At 44.6% G+C, this 26,694-nt stretch overlaps 1 protein-coding gene across 1 annotated transcript in view; it reads left to right on the top strand.

The window, feature by feature from the left end:
• fstl1b (follistatin-like 1b) overlaps positions 1 to 26,694 on the top strand; it is a 117,560-nt gene that overhangs the window by 70,646 nt on the left and 20,220 nt on the right. The window contains exons 3-6 of the mRNA XM_080203446.1: positions 3,069 to 3,170; positions 11,416 to 11,545; positions 12,225 to 12,260; positions 20,234 to 20,364. Of these exons, the coding sequence (XP_080059572.1) occupies positions 3,069 to 3,170; positions 11,416 to 11,545; positions 12,225 to 12,260; positions 20,234 to 20,364 (399 nt within the window). The remainder of the gene's footprint in view (positions 1 to 3,068; positions 3,171 to 11,415; positions 11,546 to 12,224; positions 12,261 to 20,233; positions 20,365 to 26,694) is intronic.

The raw sequence follows: 26,694 nt of genomic DNA, 5'->3' as shown, positions 1-26,694 counted from the left end.
CACAGTAAGAAGTCTCACAACACCAGGTTAAAGTCCAACAGGTTTATCCGGTGGCGTGAGCCACCAGCTTTCGGTGCACTGCCCCTTCATCAGGGGAGTGGGAGTTCTATTCACAAATTCATTTTACAAAATAATGATTGGAACGCGATTCTTTACAGGTAATCAAGTCTTAAAGGTACAGACAATGTGAATGGAGAGAGGGCTAAGCACAGGTTAAGGAGATGTGTATTGTCCCCAGACAGGACAGTTAGTGAGATTTGTCATTACAAATCACAAATAATGCCCTCACTAAAGAATGCTGCTTTAAACCAACCCCCCAATCAAGTTGGAACGGGAGTTCCAGCAAAGTATGGTTTGTGTTTTGCGTAGCTGTAGCCTGCCAAGTCAACTTTGGCTGATTTTGTTGGCACTCTTTCTTTGTTCTTTTGTTTCTCACACGAACTTTATTCCCATCGCTACTCGAGTGGAGAAGGAAATGAGCTGACTGTGGCAGAAATGTCTCTCCAGTTCATAGGTCACGGCGGGAGAGGCTTGTGCGAACATGAACGTGTAACAACTCGAAGTAAAACCTCTGACGGCCGAGAGCCGTTCACTGTCAGCATAAAGTACATTATGATGCTACTTTTGGCCCTTTTTGTGTGGGGATGAGGACTTGAATGATAAAAGTAGTCAGCTTCAGTCATTGCTTGTGCCTCAACCTTTGTGTATGGTGAAAAGTAAATGATGAGAAAGAGGAGGTACGACCCGGAATGGACAGAGATCAGACCTCGGCGCTTCCTGATTCATACTGCTCAGTGCCACAGCACAGCGTTGAAGTTTCTGCCTGCCATATTTTAACCTGTTTATTTTAATAAACTTGATTGAATAGCTTACATGGGACATGGGCTTTGGCAAGTTATTTTCTTTTGGCAAAAACAGAGACGCAGCTCTTTGTGTAGTTCCTAGACCGGCGATAATTAAGAATCCCCCAGTTTGGTCAGCTCCTGACAAGATTTTCCAGCTGCGCTCACCCTGAAACCGGAAAATCCTGCCCGAGGTCAACAGGCCTTCCTGTGGTCCGCCCCACTCTGATTCCCGTGGCAGGTGGAAGGGGAAAATTCACCCCACTATTTTACAGAAGCTTTGCATGAAAATAGGTGGCACGGTGGTTAGCACTGCTGCCTCATAGTGAACAGTCACTGAAACAACTATATGATGACATCAACAAGTTCCATCCTGCCATCAGACTCCCCATGGACAACTCTCCGGAATCGGTTACATTCTTGGACACACGCATCTCCATTTTTGATGGTCACCTCAGCACCTCACTGTACCACAAGTCCACGGATAACCTCACGATGGTCCACTTCTCCAGCTTCCACCCTAACACAGTAAAGAAGCCATCCCCTATGGACAAGCCCTCCATACACAGGATCTGCTCAGATGAGGAAGATCACAACAGACACCTCCAGATGCTGAAAGATGTCCTCATAAGAACAGGATACAGCACACAACTCACCGATCGATAGTTCCGATGTGCCATAGCAAAAAACCACACCAACCTCCTCAGAAGACAAACATAAGAACATAAGAAATAGGAGCAGGAGTAGGCCATCCAGCCCTTCGAGCCTGCCCCGCCATTCAATAAGATCATGGCTGATCTGAAGTGGATCAGTTCCACTTTCCCGCTTTCTCCCCATAACCCTTAATTCCCCTGTCTATCAGAAACCTATCTACCCGTGACTTAAATATATTCAGTGAGGTAGCCTCCACCACTTCAATGGGCAGAGAATTCCAGAGACTCACCACCCTTTGAGTGAAGAAGTTCCTCCTCAACACTGGGACACGTCGGACAGAGTACCTTTCATCATCCAGTACTTCCCCAGAGTGGAGAAGCTACAACATCTTCTCCAGAGCCTTCAACATGTCATTGAAGTCGAACATCTCGCCAAGGCCATCCCCACACCCCCTTCAAACAACCGCACAACCTCAAACAGACCATTGTCCACAGCAAACTACCCAGCCTTCAGGAGAACAGTGACCACAACACCACACAACACTGCCACAGCAACCTCTGCAAGGTGTGCCAGATCATCGATATGGATGCCATCATCTCATGTGACAACACCGTCCACCAGGTACATACTCTTGCAACTTGGTCAATGTTGTCTACCTGATACACTGCAGGAAAGGATGTCCTGAGGCATGGTACATTGGAGAGACCATGTAGACACTACGACAACGGATGAATCACTAGGCGAGAGTGTTCTCTTCCTGCTGGGGAACACTTCAGCAGTTACGGGCATTTGGCCTCTAATGTTTAAGTAAGCGTTCTCCAAGGTGACTTGGAGCAAACACTGATAACCAAGTTCCGCACACATGAGAACAGCCTCAACCAGGATCTTGAGTTCATGTCACACTATCTGTAACCCCCAGGACTTGCCTGGGCTTGCAAAATCTCACTAACAGTCCTGCCTGGAGACAATACACATTTCTTTAACCTGTGCTTAACCCTCCACTCACTTTGTCTGTACCTTTTAAGACTTCCAATCATTATTTTGTAAAATGAGTTTGTGTCTTTATATGCCCTGTTTGTGAATAGAACTCCTGCTCACCTGATGAAGGAGCAGGGCTCTGAAAGCTAGTGTCTTTTGCTACCAAATAAACCTGTTGGACTTTAATCTGGTGTTGTGAGACCTCTTACTGTGTTTATGCCTCGCAGTACCAGGGACCCGGGTTCGATTCCTGGCTTGGGTCACTGCCTGTGTCAAATTTGCATGTTCTCCCTGTGTCGGCATAGGTTTCCTCTGGGTGCTCCAGTTTCCTCCCACAGTCTGAAAGATGCACTGATTAGGTGCACTGACTCAAACAGGTGCCAGAGTGTGGCGACGAGAGGAATTTCACAGTAACTTCATTGCAGGATTAATGTAATCCTACTTGTGATTAATAAATAAATGAAAATGGTATGATTTCAATTAGACCAATGGAAGTGTACGGAAACAAAAATGTAAATGTAATGTGTCTGTTACTTTTTTGCATGATTACTGTGACTGACTGGATGGTTGATTCTTTCTTTTTTATAACCACAGGAAATAAATAGCAAGTCCAAGATTTGTGCCAATGTGTTCTGTGGTGCTGGCAGGGAGTGTGCAGTGACTGAGAAGGGTGTGCCCACATGCCTGTGTATTGCGGTAAGTTTACTCTCTTATGTTGTCCAGTTCCCAGGGTGGAAGCCAAATGAATGTCTCCGTTGTCAGGGGGCCAGCGCTCGCTTTGATTCTTCATCCTCACCACACTTTCCTCAAGTGTATTCACCACGTTCCCCTGAGGACAATGTTTTTAAAAATTTATTTGTGGACCGTGGGCATTTTCTTCCCATCCCTAACTGCCGCGGTACCCACTTCAGAGGGCAGTTGAGAGTCAACTACACTGCTGTGGCTCTGGAGTCACATGTAGGCCAGACCAGGTAAGGATGGCAGATTTCCTTCCCTAAAGGACACCAGTGAACCAGATGGGATTTTTATGACAATTGACAATGGTTTCATGTTCATCGGTAGATTCTTAATTCCAGATTTTGGCGCAGCTGTAAAAGTTGGTGAGAATCGTGGCTGATGTGTCAAATTTCCTTAGTCTTCTGAGAAAATAGAGGCGTTGATGGGCTTCCTTAACTATGGTGTTGGCATGGGGGGGGGGACCAGGACAGGTTGTTGGTGATTTAGACACCGAAAAACTTGAAGCTCTCGACTCTTTCTACTTTGTACCTGTTGATGTAGATAGAGGCCTGTTCTCCTTTACGCTTCTTGAACTTGATGACAATCTCCTTTGTTTTGTTGACGTTGAGGGAGAGATTATTGCCTGAATGAGTGCAGCTCAAACAACACTCCAAGAAGCTCGACTATCCAAGGCAAAGCAATTCACTTGATTGGCACTTCATCAACCACTTTTACAGATCAACTTTTACAGATGCACCATAGAAAGCATTCTTTCTGGCTGTATCACAGCTTGGTATGGCTCCTGCTCTGCCCAAGACTATAAGGAACTACAAAATGTCATGAATGTAGCCCAATCCATCATGCAAACCAGCCTCCCATCCATTGACTCTGTTTACACTTCCCACTGCCTCAGCAAAGCAGCCAACATAATTAAGGACCCTGGACAGTCTCTCTCTTCCACCTTCTTCCGTCAGGACAAAGATACAAAAGTCTGAAGTCACATACCAACCGACTCGAGAACAGCTTCTTCCCTGCTGTTGTCAGACTTTTGAACGGACCTACCTTACATTATGTTGATCTTTCTCTACACCATAGCTGTAATACTGCATTCTACACTCCATCCCTTTTCTATAAATTGTATGCTTTGTCTGTATAACACACAAGAGACAATACTTTTCACTGTATGTTAATACATGTGACAATAATAAATCAAATCACTTTACACATTGAGTCTCTCCACTGTCACTGTGTGGCAGCCACTTATACCATCTGGAAATGCAATGAGGCAGTTGGACAAGACATCTTGCCCAAGATCCAAACCTGTGACCTTTACTGCCTAGGACAATGACAGCAGGTGCCTGGGGACACCACTTGTTAAATCCTCTCCAAGCCATCCCAACTTGTAATTATATCATTGTTCCTCAATTATTACTAGATCACAACCCTGGAACTCCCTACTTAACAGCAGTATGGGTGTACCTACACCACACAACTGTTGGCAGCCACTTTTTTGAGGGTAATTAGGGGAAGACCAGAAATGCCGACTTGCCAGCGAAGCTCACAAGCCATGAATGAATAAAAGAAAATCTTGTGTCAGGTCCAGTTCACATTGGAGTGACAAGGGATATTTGAGTCAGTAACAATTGTAACTCGACAGTGTGTTATTGCTGCTCTTTCCTTGTCCTTTTCCCATTTAATTAAACAGTCTGACAGTTTGTAGCCTAAGTCATGACTTAATAAGAGTATTTATTCCACTGCCTTCCAGTGTCAAGGAGGATCACTTGAGGCAATGTGATGTAACCAGTAATTAAAAACTCAAGGGAGTCCATGTGATCGCAGCCAGCGCGAGTTTTAGGTTTGGTTTTTAGACTTGTTCCAATTGTAGATCAAAGCACGCTAGCTCACAGGCTCATTCATGGGATTGACTGAGATGTTAAATGCAAGAAAAGTACCAGGGGTAAAAGCTCCAAAACAAAACAACTTCACATAGCATTCCTGCTGTGAATCCAACAAAATAAATATTCATAACTTAAGAAGCTGCGATTAAACCTTTGGAGTCTGTGATTAAACTTTTGTAACTCATGTAGTTGGAATAAGACTTTTTTTAGTCATTCATGGGATGTGGGCCAGCATTTATTACCCTAACTAACTGCCCCTGAACTGAGTGACTTGGTCTGCCATTTTGGAGGGCATTTAAGAGTCAACCATTTTGTTTGGAGTCACATGTAGGCCAGACCAGGTAAGGACAGCAGATTCCCTTCCCGAACCAAATGGGGTTTTTACAATAATCAACAATGGCTTCATTGTCATCATTAGACTGTCCATTCCAGATTTCTTTTCTTATTGAATTCAAATTCCACCATCTGCTGTAGTGGGATTTGAACCTGGGTTTTGATTTGATTTTATCATTGTCACACGTATTAGTATACAGTGAAACGTATTGTTTCTTGGGCTCTATACAGACAAAGCATGCCATTCATAGAGTACGTGGAGAAGGAAACGAGAGAGTGTAGAATGTAGTGTTACCATCATAGCTGGGGGTGTGGAAAAATATCAATTTAAGATAGGTCCAGTCAAAAGACTAATGGCAGCAGGGAAGAAGCTGTTCTTCAGTCAGTTGGTACGTGACCTCAGACTTTTGTATCTTTTTCCTGAAGGAAGAAGGTGAAAAAGAGTATGCCCAGGGTGTGTGGGGTCCTTGATTATGCTGGCTGTTTTTCTGAGACAGCGGGAAGTGTAAACAAAGTCAATGGATGGGAGGCTGGTTTGTCTGATGGACTGGGCTATATTCACAACCCTTTGTAGTTTCTTGCGGCCTTGGACAGAGCTGGAGTCACACCAACCTGTGAGAAAGGATGCTTTCTATGGTGCATCTGTAAAAGTTGATGAGACTCATAGCAGACATGCCAAATTTCCTTAGCCTCCTGAGAAAATAGAGGTATTGGTTGGCTTTCTTAACTACAGAGTCGGTGTGGAGGGACTAGGACAATTTATTGGTGATCTGGACACCTAGAAACATAAAGGGTTCCCAGAGCATTACTCTGGGTCTGTATTGTCCAGTGACAATATCAGTGCTTCCCTAGACTGTGAGCATTTGTGCACAAGTTGCAGAGTAACTGGTTCAGTTAGTGGAATAACGAATGTGCAACAAGAAGAGATGACATCTAAAATAAGTGTCCTGATTTCCCCAAACAGTAATTATCAGGTGACTTGGCTGAACGTAAAGGAAAAGAATTATTTTTGAAAGATTTGAAAATTCAGAACGTAGACAGCTCCCTTTGGGAAGTGTGACCGAAATGTCGTGCCTGACGGCTCTCACTACTGAGGAGTCAAGCAAGTGAGTGGTCCCTTTGAACATGGGGATATCCTGTGGAGTGGATTTATTGAATGCTCTTTCTCTGAACTTCAAAGGATTGAAGGAGTAATCATCGGATTAGACATCAGAAAAAAGGGGTCTGAATTTCTCAAGAGGGCCGGGGCCCAAAACTTTAGGGCCAATTATTATCCACCCTAAAGATACCGATCTTCGTCAAGATTCAGTTTCCAAAATAACAAGGAGTGGTTCACACTCGAAGGTTGTGCTAAAAATCTACCCGGGGAAAGGTTAATATGCAACAGACATCACAGCAATTCCTGTGGCCGGTTTTGCTTCATTCTTTCATGGGATGAGGCCATCGCTGGTTTGGCCAGTGTTTGTTTATTTTTGCTCCGTGTTTGCCGATGGAAGTAAGCTGCCTTCTTGAACTTCTGCTTTCCGCGTGGTGTCGATGCAGCCACGGTGCTTTGAGGGTGGGAGTTTCAGGATTGTGACCCAGTGACTGTGAAGGAACAGTGTTCCCAAGTCAGGATGGTGAATGAACTGGAGAGGAACTTGGTGGTGTTCCCATGTGTCTGCTGCCTTTTTTGTCCTTCTGGGTCACGGAGGTTGCATGTTTGGAATTTGCTATCAGAGAAGCCTTGGTGAGTTGCTGCAGCATTTGTTGCAGATGTTTTTATTTATTAGTGTCGCAAGTAGGCTTGTATTAACACTGCAATAAAGCTTATGTAAAAATCCCCTAGACAGCACACTGCAGCACCGGTTCGGGTACACTGAGGGAGAATTTGATATGGCCATTACACCTAATCATCACGCCTTTTGAACTGTGGAAGAAAATTGGAGCACCCAGAAGAAATGGGGAGAATGTGCAAACTCCACGCAGACAGTGACCTGAGCCGGGAATGGAACCCAGGTCCCTGGCATTGTGAGGTGACACTGCTAACCACTGTGTCACCGTGCTGCTGCTCCTAATGTGTGTTGATGGTGGGGAGAATTAGTTTTTAAGATGGTATATGGGGTGCCAGTGAAGTGGGCTGCTTCATTCTCGATTTGGAGTCACACTCATCGAGCCAAGAGTATCCCATCACCCTCTTGACTTGTGCCTTGTAGATGGCAGCTAGGTTTTAGGGAGACTAAGGTGAGTTACTCAACACAGAATTCCCATCCTCTGAACCTTCTTTTGCAACCAAGTATTTATATGGTTTGTCCAGTTCCGTTTCTGGTCAAATGGTAACCTTCCCCCCCGCTCCCCCAGAAGTTGATAGTGGGGGATTCAGCAATGTCAGGTGATGATGGTTAGATTCTCTCTTGTTGGAATTGGTCATTGCATGGCAGTTGTGTGGTGCAGATATTACTTGCCAGTTATCATAGAACACTACAGCACAGACCCTTCGGCCCGCAAGTTGCGCCGATCACATCCATACCTACCAGGCCATAGAACTCCCAATCCCATTAAATCCCATGTACTCATCCAGAAGTCTTTTAAAAGACCCCAGCGAGTTCGCCTCCACCACCACCGACGGCAGCCGATCCCACTCACTCACCATTCTCTGAGTGAAAAACTTACCCCCAAGCCTGCATGTTGCCCAGTTCTTGCTGCACAGAAACATGGTCTAGTGTAGTATCTGAGAAGTTGTGAATGGTGCTGAATATTGTGCCGTCACCAGGGAACATCCCCACTTACAATGGAAGGCAAATCATTGATGAATCGGGGGAGGCAGTGGCCGAGTGGTATTGTCACTGGGCCAGGACTGAATCCCACCACGACAGATGGCGAAATTTGAATTCATCTTGAATTAAAAGTTTAACGGTGACCGCGAAACCATTGTCGGAAAAATTCATCTGGTTCACTAATACCCTTCAGGGAAGGAAATCTGCTGTCCTTACCTGGTTTGGCCTACATATTACTCAACAATGTGGTTGACTCTCAAATGCTGTCTGAAGTGGAGGGCAGTTAGGGATGGGCAATAAATGCTGGCCCAGCCAGCGACACCCACATCCTGTGAATGAATAATTTTTTAAAAATCAGTTATAGATAGTTGGGCCTGGGATACTCCTAGGGTGATGTCCTGGGACTGAGATAGCTGATCTCCAGGAACCAAGACCATCTTCATTTGTTCTAGATAGGACTCCAATCAGTGGAGATTTCTTCCCCAATCCCCACTGACTTCAGTTTTGCCAGGGCTCCTTGATGCCACACTTGGTCAAATGGTGTATGATATCGAGGGCAGTCACTCTCACCTCACCTCTTGTGTTCAGCTCTTCTGTCCATGTTTGGATCAGGGTTGTAATGAGGTCCAGAACTGAGTGGCCCTGTCGAAACCCAAACCGAACATAGAAGCATACTGCGCAGAAGTGGCCCTTTGGCCCATCGAGTCTGCACTGACAGGTGAGAAACACATGACCCCCCACCGAATCCCATTTACCTTCACTTGATCCTTGGCCTTGGGAAGCAGTGAGCAGATAGCACTGTCAACAACACCTTCCATTACTTGGCTGATGATTGGGATTGTTGGGATGTTGGGTATTGGCCGGGTTGGGTTTATCTGCCTTTTTTGTGTACAGGACATACCTGGGCAATTTTCCACATTGCCAGGTACATACCAGTGTACTTGCTGTACTGGAACAGCTTGGCTGGAGGCACAACTCTTCAGTACCATTGCCAGAATGTTATTGAGGCCCATAGCTTTTGCAGTATCCGGTGTCTTCTGCCATTTCTTGATACCATGTGGAGGGAACCAAATTATCTGATTACTGGCATCAGTAATGCTGGGGGCCAAAGGAGATTGACCATCCACTCAGCACTTCTTGGTTGCAAATGTTTCAGCCCTAACTTTTGCAGCCGATATATATATATAAAGACATTTAACTGTTTAATGTGTTTGCATGGTGTGCAGTTAAATTAAACTGATTAATGGCTTAGGTAAAATAATGGAAAGAGAAATGGTTGTGTGAACATTCAAGTTACAGTTAACAGTACCTAAACTAAAATTTGCTGCAAGTGTTTTTGAAACATGTATTTGTTCTGTTGGGTCCGGAGTACAGTAGAGCCATTATCATATTGTGGGTGGCTGGTAATGTGATACCCATGTTCAGGGGCAGCACGGTAGCGCAGTGGTTAGCACTGCTGCCTCACAGCACCAGGGACACAGGTTCTATTCCTGGTTTGGGTCACTGTCTGTACGGAGTTTGCACATTCTCCCCGTGTCTGTGTGGGTTTCCTCCGGGTGCTCCGATTTCCTCCCACAGTCCAAAGGTGTGCAGGTTAGATGCATTGGCCATGCTTAATTCTCCCTCAGTGTCCCCGAACAGGCGTTGGAGTGTGGCGGCTAGGGGAATTTCACAGTAACTTAATTTGCAGTGTGAATGTAAGTCTTACTTGTGACTAATAAATAAACTTTTTTATGTCTTTGGTTTCAGACTAACTCCACAGGAAACAATGACCCGACACTAGGGTTGCCAACCCTCCAGTTTGTACTTGGGGTCTCCTGTGATTTGAAAGTTAACCTCCTACATGTTGCTACTGGCAACCCAGGGAAATAAATAGTCAGGGTGTTGAATGTAACTTCATATATTTTTCCTCTTTCTTTGTATCTTTTTATTTCATGATTATCAAAATATTAAAAATGGGGGAAGAAAGAATCACCAGCTATCGTATACTTAAGAATAATGTCCTAATCGTGAAGTGCCCACCCACCACTGGTAAAATGCCAGCAGCAGTGGAAGGAGCAACGTAATTGGCCATTGTTCACCCCAGGGCATAGCTGGTCTAAGTGTGGGTGAGCCACCACCCCCCGCCGACTCCCACACTGTTGGAAAAGTGCCAGTGGAGACGGGGGGGTGATGCATCCCAGCATCCTCCCTGATTTTACACCCCCGCCCCCGCCACTTCCCAAACCACTAATTGGATAAGGGGTGGGAGCAGGGGGGAGGCTGGCGTGAAATTCTGGTCAATGAAAAAATAAAATGGCACATTATAAAATCAAGCATTGTCATTTTTATTCTCTCACGGGTTTGGATGTCACTAGTTAGGCCTGCATTTACTGCTCATCCCTAATTTAGTTAAAGTTTTTCTAAAATTTATTTATTAGTCACATGTAGGTGTACATTAAAACTGCAGTAAAGTTACTGTGAAATTCCCCTCATCTCCACACTCAGGCACAGTTTGGATACATTGAGAGAGAATTTAGCGCTTATCAGGCTCTTAGATAAATTAATAAACTGCTGCCCCACGACGCCAGGGACCTGGGTTCAATTCCTGGCTTGGGTCTCTATCTGTGTGGAGTTTGTACGTTCTCCCCATGTCTGCATGGGTTTCCTCCGGATGTTCCTGTTTCCTCCCACACTCCAAAGATATTCAAGTTTGGTGGATTGGCCATGCTAATTTGACCCTAGTATCAGGGGATTAGCAGGATAAATATGTGGGGATAGGGCCTGAGTGGGATTGTGTTCGGTGCAGTCTCGATAGGCCAAATAGCCTCCTTCTGTAAATAGAGATTCTTTGTGCAGGTTAGATGGATTGGCCATGCTAAATTGCCCCTGAATCCCAGGAGGTGTAGATTAGAGGGAATAGTGGGGTGAATATGAGAGGTTATGGCAATAAGGTGGAGTTGGGCCTAGGTAAGATGCTCTTTCAGAGCTCGGTGCAAACTTGATGGGTGAATGGCCTCCTTGTGCACTGTAGGGATTCTGTGAGATCTAGGTTATTGAGCAGATTAAATGGGTATTTCAGAAATATGTTGACTTATTTAAAAAATACGATGGATGCTGTAACCTCAGGCGTGGGTCTTGATTCTGATCTCCATTGTAAGGGCTGAGCTTGGTGAGCCAGACTGCACGCACCCAGATTTCACAGCAGGGAAACAGTGCTCCTGCTGTTTTCTAATGCAGCTGTGTGTTCTTTCTCAGGAATGCAAACATCACAAGAGGGTGGTGTGCGGAAGCAATGGGAAGACGTACCGCAACCACTGCGAACTTCACCGTGATGCATGTCTAACTGGCATGAAGATTCAGGTCGCTCACGATGGCCATTGCGAAGGTAAACCAGCAAAGACATCGTTTTCTGAGTTCAGCATCTCCCGGGGGGGACACCAGCACATTGCCCATTCACTGAGTAAAGGAGGAATCTGGAGCCTGTCTTTCTTTAAGATGGGTGTGGTCACAAATCCCCGAGTACGCAGGCACAGACTCTCTTTTCCTTCCCCCACACAGGTGGAAATCGGTTCTTCTATATTTTTAAGAATAATGCCCCAACCTTTCCCCGGTTAGTAACAGCTGCTCTCACATCTAGGGCACGTACTTCATTGTGACAGGATTGCAACGTAAGACTTAGGAAGGCCATTCAGCCCATTGAACCTGCTCCACCTTTCAATGAGATCATAAGTGATCTGATATGATATCCCTCAAATCCACTTTCCCATCTTATCCTCGTAACCTTTGACTCCCTTACTGATTATTCGGTCAATTCAGACATAAACATATTTAACGACCCAGCCTCTACAGCCATCTACGGTGAAGAATTCCACAGGTTCACTATCCTCTGGGAGAAGAACTCCCTCCTCATCTGTCTTAAATGGGTGACCCCTTACTCTGAGATTATACCCTCTGGGCCTAGACTCTCCCACAAGGGAAAACAACCTCTCAGCGTCTTCATTAGTAGCATGTCCTGTCTCACGAGATACAGCTTATTCATGGATTGTTTTCTGTTTCTTTTACAGAAAAGAAGAATGAAAAAATAGCAGCTAGTAGCCCAGGTACAGGACAGCTAAATATATTTTATCACTGTGAGACTTTACTGTCACTGTGACAGTCTGTGTCTATGGGTTTAACTGAGTCAGCTTATGGCAATGTCCTCTATAAGGTTGAGGGTACGTACCACCCAAGCTCTACCATGGGACCATTATGAGACTTGGCAATGATAACAGTTTCATGTTCATACTCACTGCTTGGATTATCACAGTGCAACAATAATATGGACTATGTTATTTGATGGAAAGTTTAGAATTCAGTTTGGTTCATATGCCTGGGAATATTTGGTTGCACTCGAATATTTGGTTGGATAAGTGTGCACCCAGTTGAAGCAATGTTTTTGGAAAAGGTGCTTATTTAAAAGCTGAGTACACTTGACAGGCCCGTGTCCCATAATTGCTCAAGAAAAAGAATCAAAAACCCATCAGGATCAGCAGATTTCTATTAAGCCATGAACTGGATCTCCGGACCTGCGAGGGATGCCGTTATCTCAGGATCTCTACCAATGCCATATGTTAGTCAGAGTGGAAACAGCGGGATAGATAGGGATGAATATGTGATTGAAAAGATGGTTTGAGGGGCAGGGCTTCAGATTCCTGGAGCATTTGGAACGGCTCTGGAGGAGGTGGGACCTGTCCAAACTGGACTACACCTGATGTGGAGATGCCAGCATTGGATTGGGGTAGGCACAGTAAGAAATCTCTCAACACCAGGTTAGAGCCCAGTTCGGAATCGCGAGCTTTCAGAGCACTGCCCCTTCATCAGACTCACAAATAAACCTGTTGGACCAAGGATAGGAACTAACATTGAGGGTTATTTAATGTTTAGGAAGGACAAACAGAAAGGAAAAGGTGGTGGAGTTGCATTGTTGATTAAAGATGATATTGAGGAAAGATATTAGCACAGGCGATGTGGAAACTGTCTGGGTCAAGTTAAGAAACGCCAAGGGACAAAAAGCATTTGTGGAGCTGGTATATATACCACCAAACTGCCGTGGTAATGTTGAGGTAATTGATTCTGAGACCAGGGTCCTAAATCTCAATAAAGGTAACTATGATGGTATAAACATGAATTGATGATGGAGTGGGAAACATTATTGAAAGGAGAGACAGTGGACAGGCAATGGCAGGCATTTAAAGGACGAATAGGTGAACTCCACACGTTATTTATTCCTATTTAGTGCAGAAGTGGAAAGGGGACTGTGGCCAAACCATGGCTTGCAAAGGAAATCAGAGATAATATTAGACTCTAAGCAGAAGCATACAATTTGGCAAGAACATGCAGTAGGCCTGATGACTGGGGAGCAGTTTAAAATTCTGCAAATGATGACCAAGGGATTGATTAAGAAGGGGAAAATAGAGTATGAAAGTAAGCTAGCAGGGAACATAAAAGCTAAGTGTGAAAGTTTCTATAGGTATGTAAAGAGAAAAAGATTGACAAAAACCGGGGAATTTATAACGGGGAGCAAAGAAATGGCTGAGGAACTAAATTCATACTCTGCTTTTGTCTTTACAAAGAAAGACATGAATAACGAACCTTAAGTTTTAGTGAGCAGCTGAAAGAAATCAGTATTAGTAGAGAAATGGTTCTGGAGAAATTAATGGGATTGAAGGCAGATAAATCTCCAGGGGCCTGATAATCTTCAACCCAGAGCACTTCAGGAAGTGGCCTCAAAACAGTAGATCATTTTCCAAAATTCTTTGAATTCTGGAATGATTCCTCCTAGATTGGAGGGTAGCTAATAATAAGCCTGCTGTTCAAAAAGGGAGATAGGGAGAAACCAGGGAACTATAGACCAGTGAGCCTAATGTCAACACTGGGGAAACTGCTAGAGAAGACTCCATTATCCATTATCAAGGATTTCATAGCACAGCAGTTGGAAAGCAAATCAGACAAAGTCAGCATGGATTTACAACAGGGAAACTGTGCTTAATAAATCTAGAATTATTAAACTAGAAAGAGTGCAGAAAAGATTTACTAGGATGTTACCAGGACTTGATGTTTTGAGTTATAAGGAGAGGCTGGATAGACTGCGACTTTTTTCTCTGGAGTGTAGAAGGCTGAGGGGTGATCTTATAGAGGTCCATAAAATAATGAGGGGCATACATAGCTAGATAGTCAATATCTTTTCCCAAAGGTAGAGGAGTCTAAAACTAGAGGGCATGGGTTTAAGGTGAGATGGGAGATATACAAAAGGATCCAGAGGGGAATTTTTTCATACAGAGGGTGGTGAATGTCTGGAACAAGCTGCCAGAGGTAGTAGTACTGAGGTTGTCTTTTGAACAGCATTTAGACAGTTACATGCGCAATATGGGTATAGAGGGATATGGGCCAAACGCGGGCAATTGGGATTAGTTTAGGGGCTTAAAAAAAAGGGTGGCATGGACAAGTTGGGCCGAAGGGCCTGTTTCCATGTTGTAAACTTCTATGACTCTGAGTTCTTTGCCGATGTGACTAGCAGAATTGGCAAGGTAGAATCAGTAGATGTGGTTTATTTCGACTTTGAGAAGGCTTTCAACAAAGTCTCACACAGCTGACTACTAGGTAAAGATAAAGCACGTAGAGTTGCAGGTAGTGTCTTGCGATGATTAGAAAGCTGATTAGCAGATAGAAAGCAAGGAGTTGGAATAAATGGATCTTCTTTTGATTGGCAGGTAATGACAACTGGAGTTCCGCAGAGATCTGCGCTGTGACCCCAACTGTTCACGTTATATATTAATTATTTCCAAATTTGCAGATGATACAAAGTTGGGTGGGAGGGTGAGCTGTGAGGAGGATGCAGAGATGCTTCAGCATGATTTGGACAGGCTGAGTGAGTGGGCGTGTGCAGTATAATGTGACTAAATGTCAGATTATCCACTTTGATAGCAAAATAGGAAGGCAGATCATGATATGAATGTGCGTAAATTGAGAGAGGTTAATACTCAGTGAGACTTTGGTCTCTTCGTGCGTCAGGTAGTAAAGAAGGCAAATGGTATGTTGACCTTCATAGCAAGAGAATTTAAGTGCAGGAATAGGGATATTTTATTGCAATTGTACAAGGTGTTGAGGAAGCTACACCTGAAGTATTGTGTGCAGTTTTGGTGTCCTTGGCTGAGAAAGGATGTTCTTGCTCTTGAGGGAGTGCAGCAAAGGTTTAAACAGGCCAATTCCTGGGATGGCAGGACTGTTGTATAAGCTGGTTATGGTTATTTTCATTGGAGTTCAGAAATGTGAGAGGGGATCACATAGAAACTTACAAAATTCTAATAGGATTAGACAGGGTCGACTCAAAGAATGTTCCCAATGGTGGAGAAATCCAGAATTAGGGGTCATAGTTTGAGAATAAGGGATAAACCTATTAGGACTGAGGTGAGGGCTAATTTCCTCACCCGGGGTGAAGAATTCACTGCTACAGAAAGTAGTTGGGGGCAAAGCATTGTCTGATTTCAGGAAGAAATGAAATCTAGCTCTTGGGGCTAAATGGATCAAGAGATATGTGGGGAAGGTGGGATCAAGGTATAGAATTCGATGATCAGCTATGATCATAATGAATGGCGGAGCAGACTCGAAGGGCTGAATGGCCTACTCCTGCTTCTAGTTTCTATGTATTAAGCTGAATTTCTTGATGATTCGGATAGTGTCATGCTTTTTGTTGCTGCTTCTACAATACGTTGCCAGGTTCCAGAACACTCGCAGTTAGAACTTTGGTCTAGGTGGCACACCTGCAGTAGTTTATACAGCAGGAAAGTGCCACACAAAAATAAACTGCTTATGGCCCTACATGGAGACCATATTGCAGTAGTTAGGATTATGGTTGTGTCACTTTGCATTAGAATTTCTAATGCTTGACTGAACCTGTAGTGAACTGCACCAGTTGTATTGGGCAAGAATGGCTCAGATTTCAGCTCAATATTTTCAATAATCTTAATTAGTGAGAGTTCTGTGACTCTCGGCTGTTTCTATGGAAGTGACAGCTAAATCTTTAAATATTGCTGAAATGTCTTCCTAAGACAGCCTGTGTGGAAAGCTTGTTATAATAATTACAGCTTATACTCTGCAAACCTACCCATAGGCACATGACAACCTTTTGGTTTCGAGCAAACTTTAAGAAGTTTGTTGTGGATACAAAGTTTAAACAGTTAAATTATCGCTGCCACTCAGGGTAGAGAGGGACGTTGGCATGTTATTGGCAGCAGTCAGTTTATCGCTTTTCAAAGAAAGATAAAGAGAAATGTGAGAAAGTTTATTTGTCCTGACTTTCAACATTGTAGATTTGTATTGATGTTTGATTTAATGTCGTTGTATCATTATTTTTGGGTTCCATCCAATGGAACTAATGTTGAATTAAGAAGCTGATTAGAATTTGGAACAAGTGATAATTTAGTGAAAGAAGTCATTGCAGAACAAAGAGTTCAAATTTTTAATTAATGTTTATCCCTTGTTCATGCTTACAGTTATTATTCTCCTAAGATTATCAACATTGCCCTCACTGCAGCCCTACTCCAGACTTCAGATGAGTAAACCACTCTGCCAATAATTGGTTTAAGGATCTTTTTTTTAAAAATCATTCATGGGATGTGGGTGTCACTGGCCAGCATTTATTGCCCATCCCTAACTGCCGTTAAGTTGGTGGTGAGCCGCTGCAGTGTGTGTGGTGTAGGTACACCCACTGTGCCATTAGGGAGTGAGTTCCAGGATTTTGATCCAGTGGCTGTGAAGGAATGGTGATGTATCCCCAATGATACAGAGATGCTGGCATTGGACTGGGGTAAAACAGAAACAAATGATGTATTTCTTGATGTATTCCCAAGTCAGGATGATGAGTAGCTTGCTGGGAAAGTTTCAGGTAATGGTGTCCCTGTGCATTTCCTGCCTTGTCCATCTAGCTCTAGATGGCAGTAGTTGTGTGTTTGGAAGGTGCTGTCTAAGGAGGCTTGATGAGTTCTTGCAGTGCACTTTGTAGATGGTACACACTGCTGCCACTGTGCGTCGCTGGTGGAGGGACTGGATATCTGTGGATGGGGTGCCAAACAAGTGGGCTCTTTTGCCCTGGAGGGTGCCAAGCTTCTTGAGTGTTGTTGGAACTGTACTCATTCAGGCAACTGGGTAGTATTCCACCACACTCCTGACCTGTGCCCTGCAGCTGGTGGATAGGCTTTGGGGAGTCAGGAGGTGAGTCTCACCACAGGATTCCTAGTGACATATTTTATACCACAACATTTATATGGCTGGTCCAGTTCAGTTTCTGGTCAATGGTACCCCACATGGGGGTTTCAGCAATTGGTAATGCCATTGAATGTCCTGGGGCAGTGGTCTCTCTTGTTGGAGATGGTCATTGTCTGACACTTGTGTGGCACAAATGTTACTTGCTGCTTGTCAGCCCTGGATATTGTCCAGATCTGGTTGTGTTTGAACATGGACTGCATCAGTGTCTGGGGAGTCACGAGTGATGCTGAGAATTGTGCAATCATTGGTGAACATCTCCACTTCTGATCTTTTGACGGAGAGATGGTCATTGATGAAGCAGCTGAAGATTGTTGGGCCTAGGGCACTACCCTGAGGGACTCCTGCAGAGATGTCCTGGAGCTGAGATGACTGATCCTCCAATCACCATCTTCCTATGTACCAGTGGATAGTTCTTCCTCTTGATTCCCATTGACTCCAGTTTTGCTGGAGCTCCTTGATGTCACACTCAGTTAAATGCACCTTGATGTCGAGGGCTGTCGCTCTCACCTCACCTCTGGAATTCAGCTCTTTTGTCCTTGTTTGAATCTAGGTTAGAATGAGGTCAGGAACTGAATGATCCTGTCAGAACCCAAACTGAGCGTAAGTGAGCAGGTTATTGCTGAGCAGGTGCTGCTTGATAGCACTGTTGATGACCCCTTCCGTCACTTTACTGATGATCGAGAGTAGACTGATTGGCCGGATTGGATTTGTCCTGCTTTTTGTGTACAGCACTTCCTTGGCAATTTTCCACATAGCCGAGTAGATGCCAGTGTTGTAGCCGGACTGGGACAGCTTGGCTAGGGGAGCGGCAAGTTCTGGAGCACAGGTCTTCAGTACTATTGCCGGGATGTTATCAGGGCCCATTGCCTTTGCAGCATCCAGTGGCTTCAACCATTTGTTGCTATCACATGGAATGAATCGAATTGGCTAATGACTGACACCTAGGGAGCTGTGGAGGAGATGTCTTAGGTAAAATTGTTTGTCCTTTATGGTCTTTAGTTTTAAGTATCAAAGTAATGTAAAGTCCATAATGTAGTTTGTTTTACTATTACACATTAGGCTGTAAATCAATCCCTGTGTATGAATAACGTATATCTGACAACTAATAGAGACAGTCAGCATGGTTTTGTAGCAGGTAGGTCGTGCCTTACTAACCTTATTGAGTTCTTTGAGAAAGTGACCAAAGAGGTGGATAGGGGTAAGGCAGTTGACGTGGTGTATATGGATTTTAGTAAGGCGTTTGATAAGGTTCACCATGGTGGGCTTCTGCAGAAAATGCAGATGTATGGGATTGGGGGTAATCTAGGTACTTGGATCAGGAATTGGCTGGCAGATAGGAGACAGAGGGTGGTGGTTGATGGTGAATATTCGTCATGGAGTTCGGTTACGAGCGGTGTGCCTCAGGGATCTGTTTTGGGGCCACTGCTGTTTGTAATTTTTATTAATGATCTGGATGAAGGTATAGTCGGGTGGATTAGTAAGTTTGCTGATGACACCAAAGTCGGTGGTGTGGTAGATTGTGAGGAAGGGTGTCATAGTTTGCAGGGTGACTTAGACAGGTTGCAGAGCTGGGCCACGAGGTGGCGGATGGAGTTTAATGCGGAGAAGTGTGAGGTAATTCATTTCGGTAGGAGTAACAGATGTGTTCAGTATAGGGCTAACGGGAGGACTTTGAATAGTGTGGAGGAGCAGAGGGATCTAGGTGTATGTGTACATAGATCCCTGAAAGTTGGGAATCAAGTAGATAAGGTAGTTAAGAAGGCATACGGTGTCTTGGCATTTATTGGTAGGGGGATTGAATTTAGGAGTCGCAGCGTCATGTTGCAACTGTACACAACTCTGGTGCGGCCGCACTTGGAGTACTGTGTGCAGTTCTGGTCCCCACATTACAGGAAGGATGTGGAGGCTTTGGAGAGGGTGCAGAGGAGGTTTACCAGGATGTTGCCTGGTATGGAGGGGAGGTCATATGAGGAGAGACTGAGGGATTTGGGGTTGTTTTCGCTGGAAAGAAGGAGGCTAAGAGGGGATCTTGTTGAAACATATAAGATGATTAGAGGTTTAGATAGGGTGGATAGTGATAGCCTTTTTCCTTGGATGGAGAATGCTAGCACGAGGGGGCATGGCTTTAAATTAAGGGGTGGTAGTTATAGGACGGATGTCAGGGGTAGGTTCTTTACCCAGAGGGTGGTGAGGGATTGGAATGCCCTGCCTGCTGCGGTTGTAAATGCGCCTAGTTTGGGGGCGTTTAAGAGAGCTGTGGATAGGTTTATGGACGAAAAGGGATTGGTTTAGATTAGTGGGTCAGTGTTTTTTTTAGAAAAACTGGTCGGCGCAACATCGTGGGCCGAAGGGCCTGTTCTGCGCTGTAATGTTCTATGTTCTATGTTAATATTTTACTTAAAGTTTATTTATTTATATGTCACAAGTAAGGCTTACCTTAACGCTACTGTGAAATTCCTCTAGTCACTACACTGCGGCGCCTGTTCGGGTCAATGCACCTAACCGGCGTGTCTTTCAGACTGTGGGAGGAAACTGGAGGAAACCCATGCAGACATGGTGAGAATGTGCAGGCTCCACACAGACAGTGACCCAAGGCTGTGAATCAAACCCAGGTTCCTGGTGCTGTGAGGCAGCAGTGCGAACCACTGTGCCACTATTCTGGATTTGATGGTATTCTCCTATTATAGTACTATTGCAATGGGGGTCAGCGTGCTTCATGTCCGTGACTGAACACAGCTGTCGATTAACATCAAACCTCTTCTCGTTCCAGTTGTCTGCTACCAGTCTGATCGTGATGAGCTCCGACGCCGTGTCATGGAATGGCTGGAGACTGAGATCATTCCTGATGGCTGGTTCTCCAAGGGCATCAACTACACAAACATTCTCAACAAATACTTCAAGGTAGGCGAGGGTTTGGGCTTAACAAGATACAAATAAGTGGGCAAAAATGCTTCCTGTGGGTGTGGCCACAAGTCAACCCCGAGTTCCCCACTACCACCATACAAGTCAGCCTCGGATGGACACAAAGCCTTATCAGGGCCCACGCACTTTAATCAAATCAAATCAGCCACTAAACAACTTCTAAAAAGCTTAATACGTTAATCACTGTTTGTTAGAGGTTACAAGTGAGCACGATTGAACCATTGTGCCATTTTATAAATCGCAGGGATGAAGGGATTGACGTGTGAGGAGACACTGAACAGTTTGGGCTTGTACTCGCTGGAGATTAGAAGGAGGAGAGGGGGGATCTGATCGAGATATATAAAATGTTAAAAAGGATTGATAAAGTAAATGTAGACCAAACGTTTCCTCTTGTGGGGCAATCTTGAACAAGAGGTCAGAGGTATAAGTTGAGAGGCGGTAAATTTAAAACTGATGAGGAGGAACTACTTCTCACAGAGGGTGGTGAATTTGTGGAACTCGTTGCCCCATAGCGCAGAGGAGTCTGAATCATTGGATGATTTCAAGAAGGAGATAGGTATATTTTTAATAATAAAAGAAGGGTTAAGGGGATAATGGGGAACAGATAGGGAGGTGGATTTGAGACCAAGGAGAGATCAGCCATGATCTGATTGAATGGCGGAGCAGGCTTGAAGGGCTGTATTTGTCTATTCTTGCTCCTAATTCCTACGTTCCCTGGTCTCCCCGTTGCCCGTTTCTCATTGGCACACAGTTCACTGGCAGCGGGATTCTCCAGTCCCGCCGCTGTCCAATGGCATTTCCCATTGATGTTTCCCCAAGCCGCCAGGAAAGCGGTGGGCAAGGTGTGTGCAAGGATCAGAGAATCCTGAAGGCATGAACTGCCAGAGAATTCCAGTGTACATAATTTATAATTAGTTCAACATGCGAGTATTTCTTTATTCCCATTTGGCAGTATTGTGCACAGAGCAGTATAGGTGGCATGAAATAAGATGAAAGAGTTGCAGGAGATGTAGGATCCTGTGATGCAGCATACTGAGAATCGTAAAAATTAGACAGCGGAAGGAAGTTATTTGACCCCTGATGCCTTTTGGCAGCGCTGGCTCCTACACTGCAATCAACTACTGCAGTGATCTTTCCTTATATCCTTTTTCTGTTCCTTCTGTTTAAATATTTGCTCAGTTCCGTTGAAATTTATGCCTTAATGACCACTTGCGATATAGCATTTCATTCTTTGACAGCTCTGTGTTACACTCACACAAATGTATCTAAGTATCAGTTATTACAGAATCCAATCTGTGGCCCCAGTGTTGATTTGGGCTGTAAGAGTGAACAGGGTGGAGGATTTCCAGATGGGAAATGGAGGTTTATCCGGGGCTCCTGTTGAAATTCAACACTTTTCAATCTTTTTCAGCAGATCCTGCAGCTGGCAGCCAGGTAGAAAAACAGCCGCAGATTAAAATGTTTGTTTACATTGGATGCGCACATCCCTTTTTTTATTATTGGCCAACCTGCCTTCCTTCAGCAGATTGGCTTCCCATCTCAACTTCATCAAAACCAATTGTGGGATCCAGTTTGAGATTTTAAACATTTTTGACTTTCTACCCACCCATTGCTGGAGGTTAGAATTCCCTCCTCTGAATTTGTATCCCAGGCACGGTGGCATAGTGGTTAGCACTGCTGCCTCAAAACGCCAGGGTCCTGGGTTTGATTCCTAGCTTGGGTCACTGTCTGTGTGGAGTTTGCATGTTCTCCCTGTGTCTGTGTGGGTTCCCTCTGGGCGCTCCGGTTTCCTCCCAGAGTCCAAAAGATGTGCTGGTTAGATGCATTGGCCATACTAAATTCTCCCTCAGTGAACCCAAACAGGTGCCAGACTGTGGCAACTAGGGAATTTTCATAGTAACTTCATTGCAGTGTTAATGTAAGCTTACTTGTGACTAATAAATAAGCTTTTAAATTGTTTTGGGACTGAGTATTGATAATTGATGTGTGCCCTGCCTGATTTTGTTTATTAATTCCATCAGTTAAATTGATGGGATGGCACGGTGGCACAGTGGTTAGCGCTGTTGTCTCACAGCACCAGGGACCCAGGTTCGTTTCTAGCCTCGGGTCACCGTCTGTGTGGAGTTTGCACGTTCTCCCCCATGTCTGTCTTGTCTGGGTTTCCTCCAGGAGCTCCAGTTTTCTCCCATAGGCCAAAGGTGTGCAGGTTAGGTGCATTGGCCAAGTTAGCAGGGTAAATATGCGGGGTTATGGGGATTGGGATTGTTGTTGGTACAGACTTGATAGGCTGAATGGCCTCTTTCTACACTAGCTATTGTATGGTTCTAAATCAGGTGAAATGCACACACGTTCATGTCCCGATCCACAGAATATGCTCCCTTCATACCAAGGTCTGCACTTGGAATGTTAATTAGTAAAATTTACCTCTACATTTTTCTTTTGTGGAGCAAAGCAGTAATTCAGCCAAGGCAAGTTTCAGGTTTTGGAGAATCTTTTGGTAAATGCTAAATCCCACACGCCCATTTGTGGTTTCCTGAAAATACCCATCTTTTCCAGCATGGTGCAGACTGACCCCGCCACTTGGCATTCCTCTTTGCATTTTTTTTCAAAGCTTGCGCACATACACATTGAATTAGCATTGAAGAGGATTCATTTCATTATTGGCTCAGTGTCTGTCTGTACTGGAGTACTTTAACAGTGCTATGGATTGAGCTATGTTGAAGGAGCCAGGCTTTGTGAAACCTACAATGAGATATTGTCATCCAAAAAGCAATGTTGATCATTATCGCAGCGCGCAGACACCCGCTATTAGATTAAATTATACAGCATCGTGCTGCGAAGGGCCCCCTGCAAGCAAAGGATTGAAATGTTATTGGTAAGCCTTTAGCTATAAGTATCTGACAGAGCTGGTTTTGTGCTTACAGGATCTGATAACTTTGGTCTCCCATTGTAATAATGAAGTGTCGTTATACTCATCACATTAAATTTTAAAGGCAAGAGTTCAGGAGTGTTTTTTTTTACATGGATTATATATATATTGATGGAATTTAACCCTGAAAAGTGTGAGGTGATGCACTTTGGAAGGAGTAATTTGACAAGGAAGTATACTACGAAAGGTTTGACACTAGGAAGTTCCAAAGAACAAAGGGACCTTGGTGTGTTTGTTCATAGATCTCTGAAGGCGGAAAGGCAGGTTAATAGGATGGTGAAAAAGACATATTGACGTACTCGCCTTTATCAATCTGGGTACAGATTACAAAAGCAGAGGGGTCATGATGGAGTTGTATAGAGCTTTGGTGAGGCCACAGCCAGAGTACTGTGTGCAGTTCTGCTCGCCACCCTTTGGGAGGACGTGAACGAGAGGGTGCTATAACGGTACTACGTCACCTGAATCCCCCCTGAGCATGCTTGCGGTCAGTCACCTCTGGTGTGGCCCACACAGTGCACCATCTTGAGAAGGGCACTCACGCAGGCCACCCCTGCGCACATCAGAAGCAGCTGGATGAATTCTAACAAGATGATAGAATCCGTACGGTGCAGAAGGAGGCCATATGGCCCAGCAAGTCTGTACCAACTCCCTGACAGAGTATCCTACCCAGACCACACCCCGCTGCCGCCAACCCCAACGCTAGCAGAATGTTTTCTATTTATTCATTCATGGGACATGTGCGTCGCTGGATGGCCAGCATTTATTGCCCATTCCTAGTTGCCCTTGAATTGAGTGACTTGTTTGGCCATTTCAGAGGGCAGTTGAGAGTCAACCACGTTGCTGTGCCTCTGGAGTCACATGTAGGCCAGACCAGGTAAGGATGGCAGATTTCCTTCCATAAAGGACATTAGTGAACCAGATGGGGTTTTCCAAGAATGGTCATCAGTAGATTCTTAATTCTGCTTTTTATTATTGAATTCAAATTCCACCATTTGTCATGGTGCAGTTCGAACCCAGGTCCTCAGAACATTTGCTGAGTTTCTAGATTAATAGCCTAGTGATAATACCACTAATGCAAGGATATTATTAAACTAGAAAGAGTGCAGAAAAGATTTACTAGGATGCTGCTGGAACTTGATGGTTTGAGTTATAAGGTGAGGCTGGATAGACTGGGACTTTTTTCCCTGGAGCAGAGGAGGCTGACGGGTGATCTTATAGAGGTTTATAAAATAATGAGGGGCATAGATTAGCTAGATAGTTAATATATTTTCCCAAAGGTAGGGCAGTCTAAAACTAGAGGGCATAGGTTTAAGGTGAGAGGGAAGAGATACAAAAGTGGCCAGAGTGGAAATTTTTTCACACAGAGGGTGGTGAGTGTCTGGAACAAGCTGCCAGAGGTGGTAGTGGAAGTGGGTACAATTTTGTCTTTTAAAGAACATTTAAACGGTTACATGGGTAAGGTGAGTATAGAGGGATATGGGCCAAACATGGGTAATTGGGAGTAGCTTAGTCATTTTTTTTTAAAAGAGGGCGGCACGGACAAGTCGGGCCGAAGGGCCTGTTTCCATGCTGTATGACTCTATGACTCACAAGACCATCCCTCCCCCCATCTGCGTCCTTACCTTCCAGTGAGTTGGCACGCAGGCCATCCATTATCCTTGACCTGGCTGCAGCACACTATCGTGCCTGGTGACTCATATACCTTACAAGCCAGTATGGGGTTAGAAACTGTTTCTAACTCTGGGAGAATGAGAGCAAGTAACTGGCTTTTTTCACCGTTTTCTCTCCATCTCCTCCTGTGGAGCCAAGCAGATGCCCAAAACATCTGCACGAACCAAGCACCAAACTGTGGTGTTTCCCACTTTCTTTCTCACTTGTTCACTGATGACAGTTGGCTGTTGGAAGGTACTTTGTTGCTTTGGAGCATTCTTTGTTTGTTTGTTTGGGGGAGAATTTCTATTCGGTTTAGTAGAGTGTTGGAATCTGGCTAAATATACAGTCATATTGTTACATAGGAACTTGGCCTATGTGTCTATCCAAGCCAAAATGGAGTTATCTATTCTCCTCCCACTTCTCAACTCTTGGTCCGCAGCTTTGTAGCTTAAGGCACCTCAAGTGCCTATCCGCACATTTTTGTCTAAATCCACTGAAGGTATTCTTTCTCTCCCATTCTTTCAGGCAGCGAATTCTAGACTGTCAACACCCACTGGGTGTAAATCTTTCCCTATTCTCCTTTAACCCTATCAATCACTCTAAATATATGTCTCCTGATTATTGACCCGTCTCTTACAATATGTCTGTTGGCTATATAGATAGAATATTGCAAATACTTTCATCTTCAGCTGCTTTTCTTGGTTTACGTTTTTTGTTAAGAACATAGAATACTACAGCACAAACAGGCCCTTCGGCCCACAAGTTGCACCGATCATATCCATACTTACCAGGCCTATCTATAACCCTCAATCCCATTAAATCCCATGTACTCATCCAGAAGTCTCTTAAAAGACCCCAACAAGTTCGCCTCCACCACCGCTGACAGCAGCCGATTCCACTCACCCACCACCCTCTGAGTGAAAAACTTACCCCTGACATCTCCTCTGTACCTACTCCCCAGCACCTTAAACCTGTGTCCTCTCGTAGCGACCATTTCAGCCATGGGAAATAGCCTCCAAGAATCCACCCTATCTACACCTCTCAACATCTTATAAACCTCTATCAGGTTGCCTCTCATCCTTCGTCTCTCCAGGGAGAAAAGACCTAGCTCCCTCATCCTCATAAGGCATGCCTCCCAATCCAGGCAACATCCTTGTAAATCTCCTCTGCACCCTTTCAATAGCTTCCATATCTTTCTTGTAGTGAGGCGACCAGAACTGCGCACAGTACTCCAAATGGGGTCTGACAAGGGTCTTATAAAGTTGCAGCATTATCTCCCGACTCCTAAACTCAATCCCTCGATTAATGAAGGCTAGTACACCATACGCCTTCTTGACCACATCCTCCACCTGAGAGGCCAATTTAAGAGTCCTATGGACCCGGACCCCAAGGTCCTTCTGATCCTCTACACTGCTAAGAGTCCTACCCTTAATAAATAAAATTGTTTGAGAGATTTGGCCAGGAGACCTGCCAAACCTTCTTTGGGTTTTGCTTGAGAGAGGCAGCTGGGACTGGAACCTTGAGTTCACATCTCCACAGATTGGAAAATTGATAAAAGATCTTTTACTGCTAATCCCACTGCTGTCTTGGCCCCTCCTTTAAGCAGGAGGAGTTTTTATGTCCTGCCATTGCATCAAAGTACATATTTTCCAACCACTACTTCCTCGGCTGCCCCTCCACCTTATACAGCTACCAGCCATCCACATCCTTGTTTCTCATTTCCCACT

The sequence above is a fragment of the Carcharhinus amblyrhynchos genome, chromosome 15 (assembly GCF_965287045.1).
Source record: "Carcharhinus amblyrhynchos chromosome 15, sCarAmb.v2.hapA, whole genome shotgun sequence".
Taxonomy (NCBI): Eukaryota; Metazoa; Chordata; class Chondrichthyes; order Carcharhiniformes; family Carcharhinidae; genus Carcharhinus; species Carcharhinus amblyrhynchos.
Note: the sequence above shows the minus strand (reverse complement) of the source record. Positions and strands in the feature narration are given on the sequence as shown.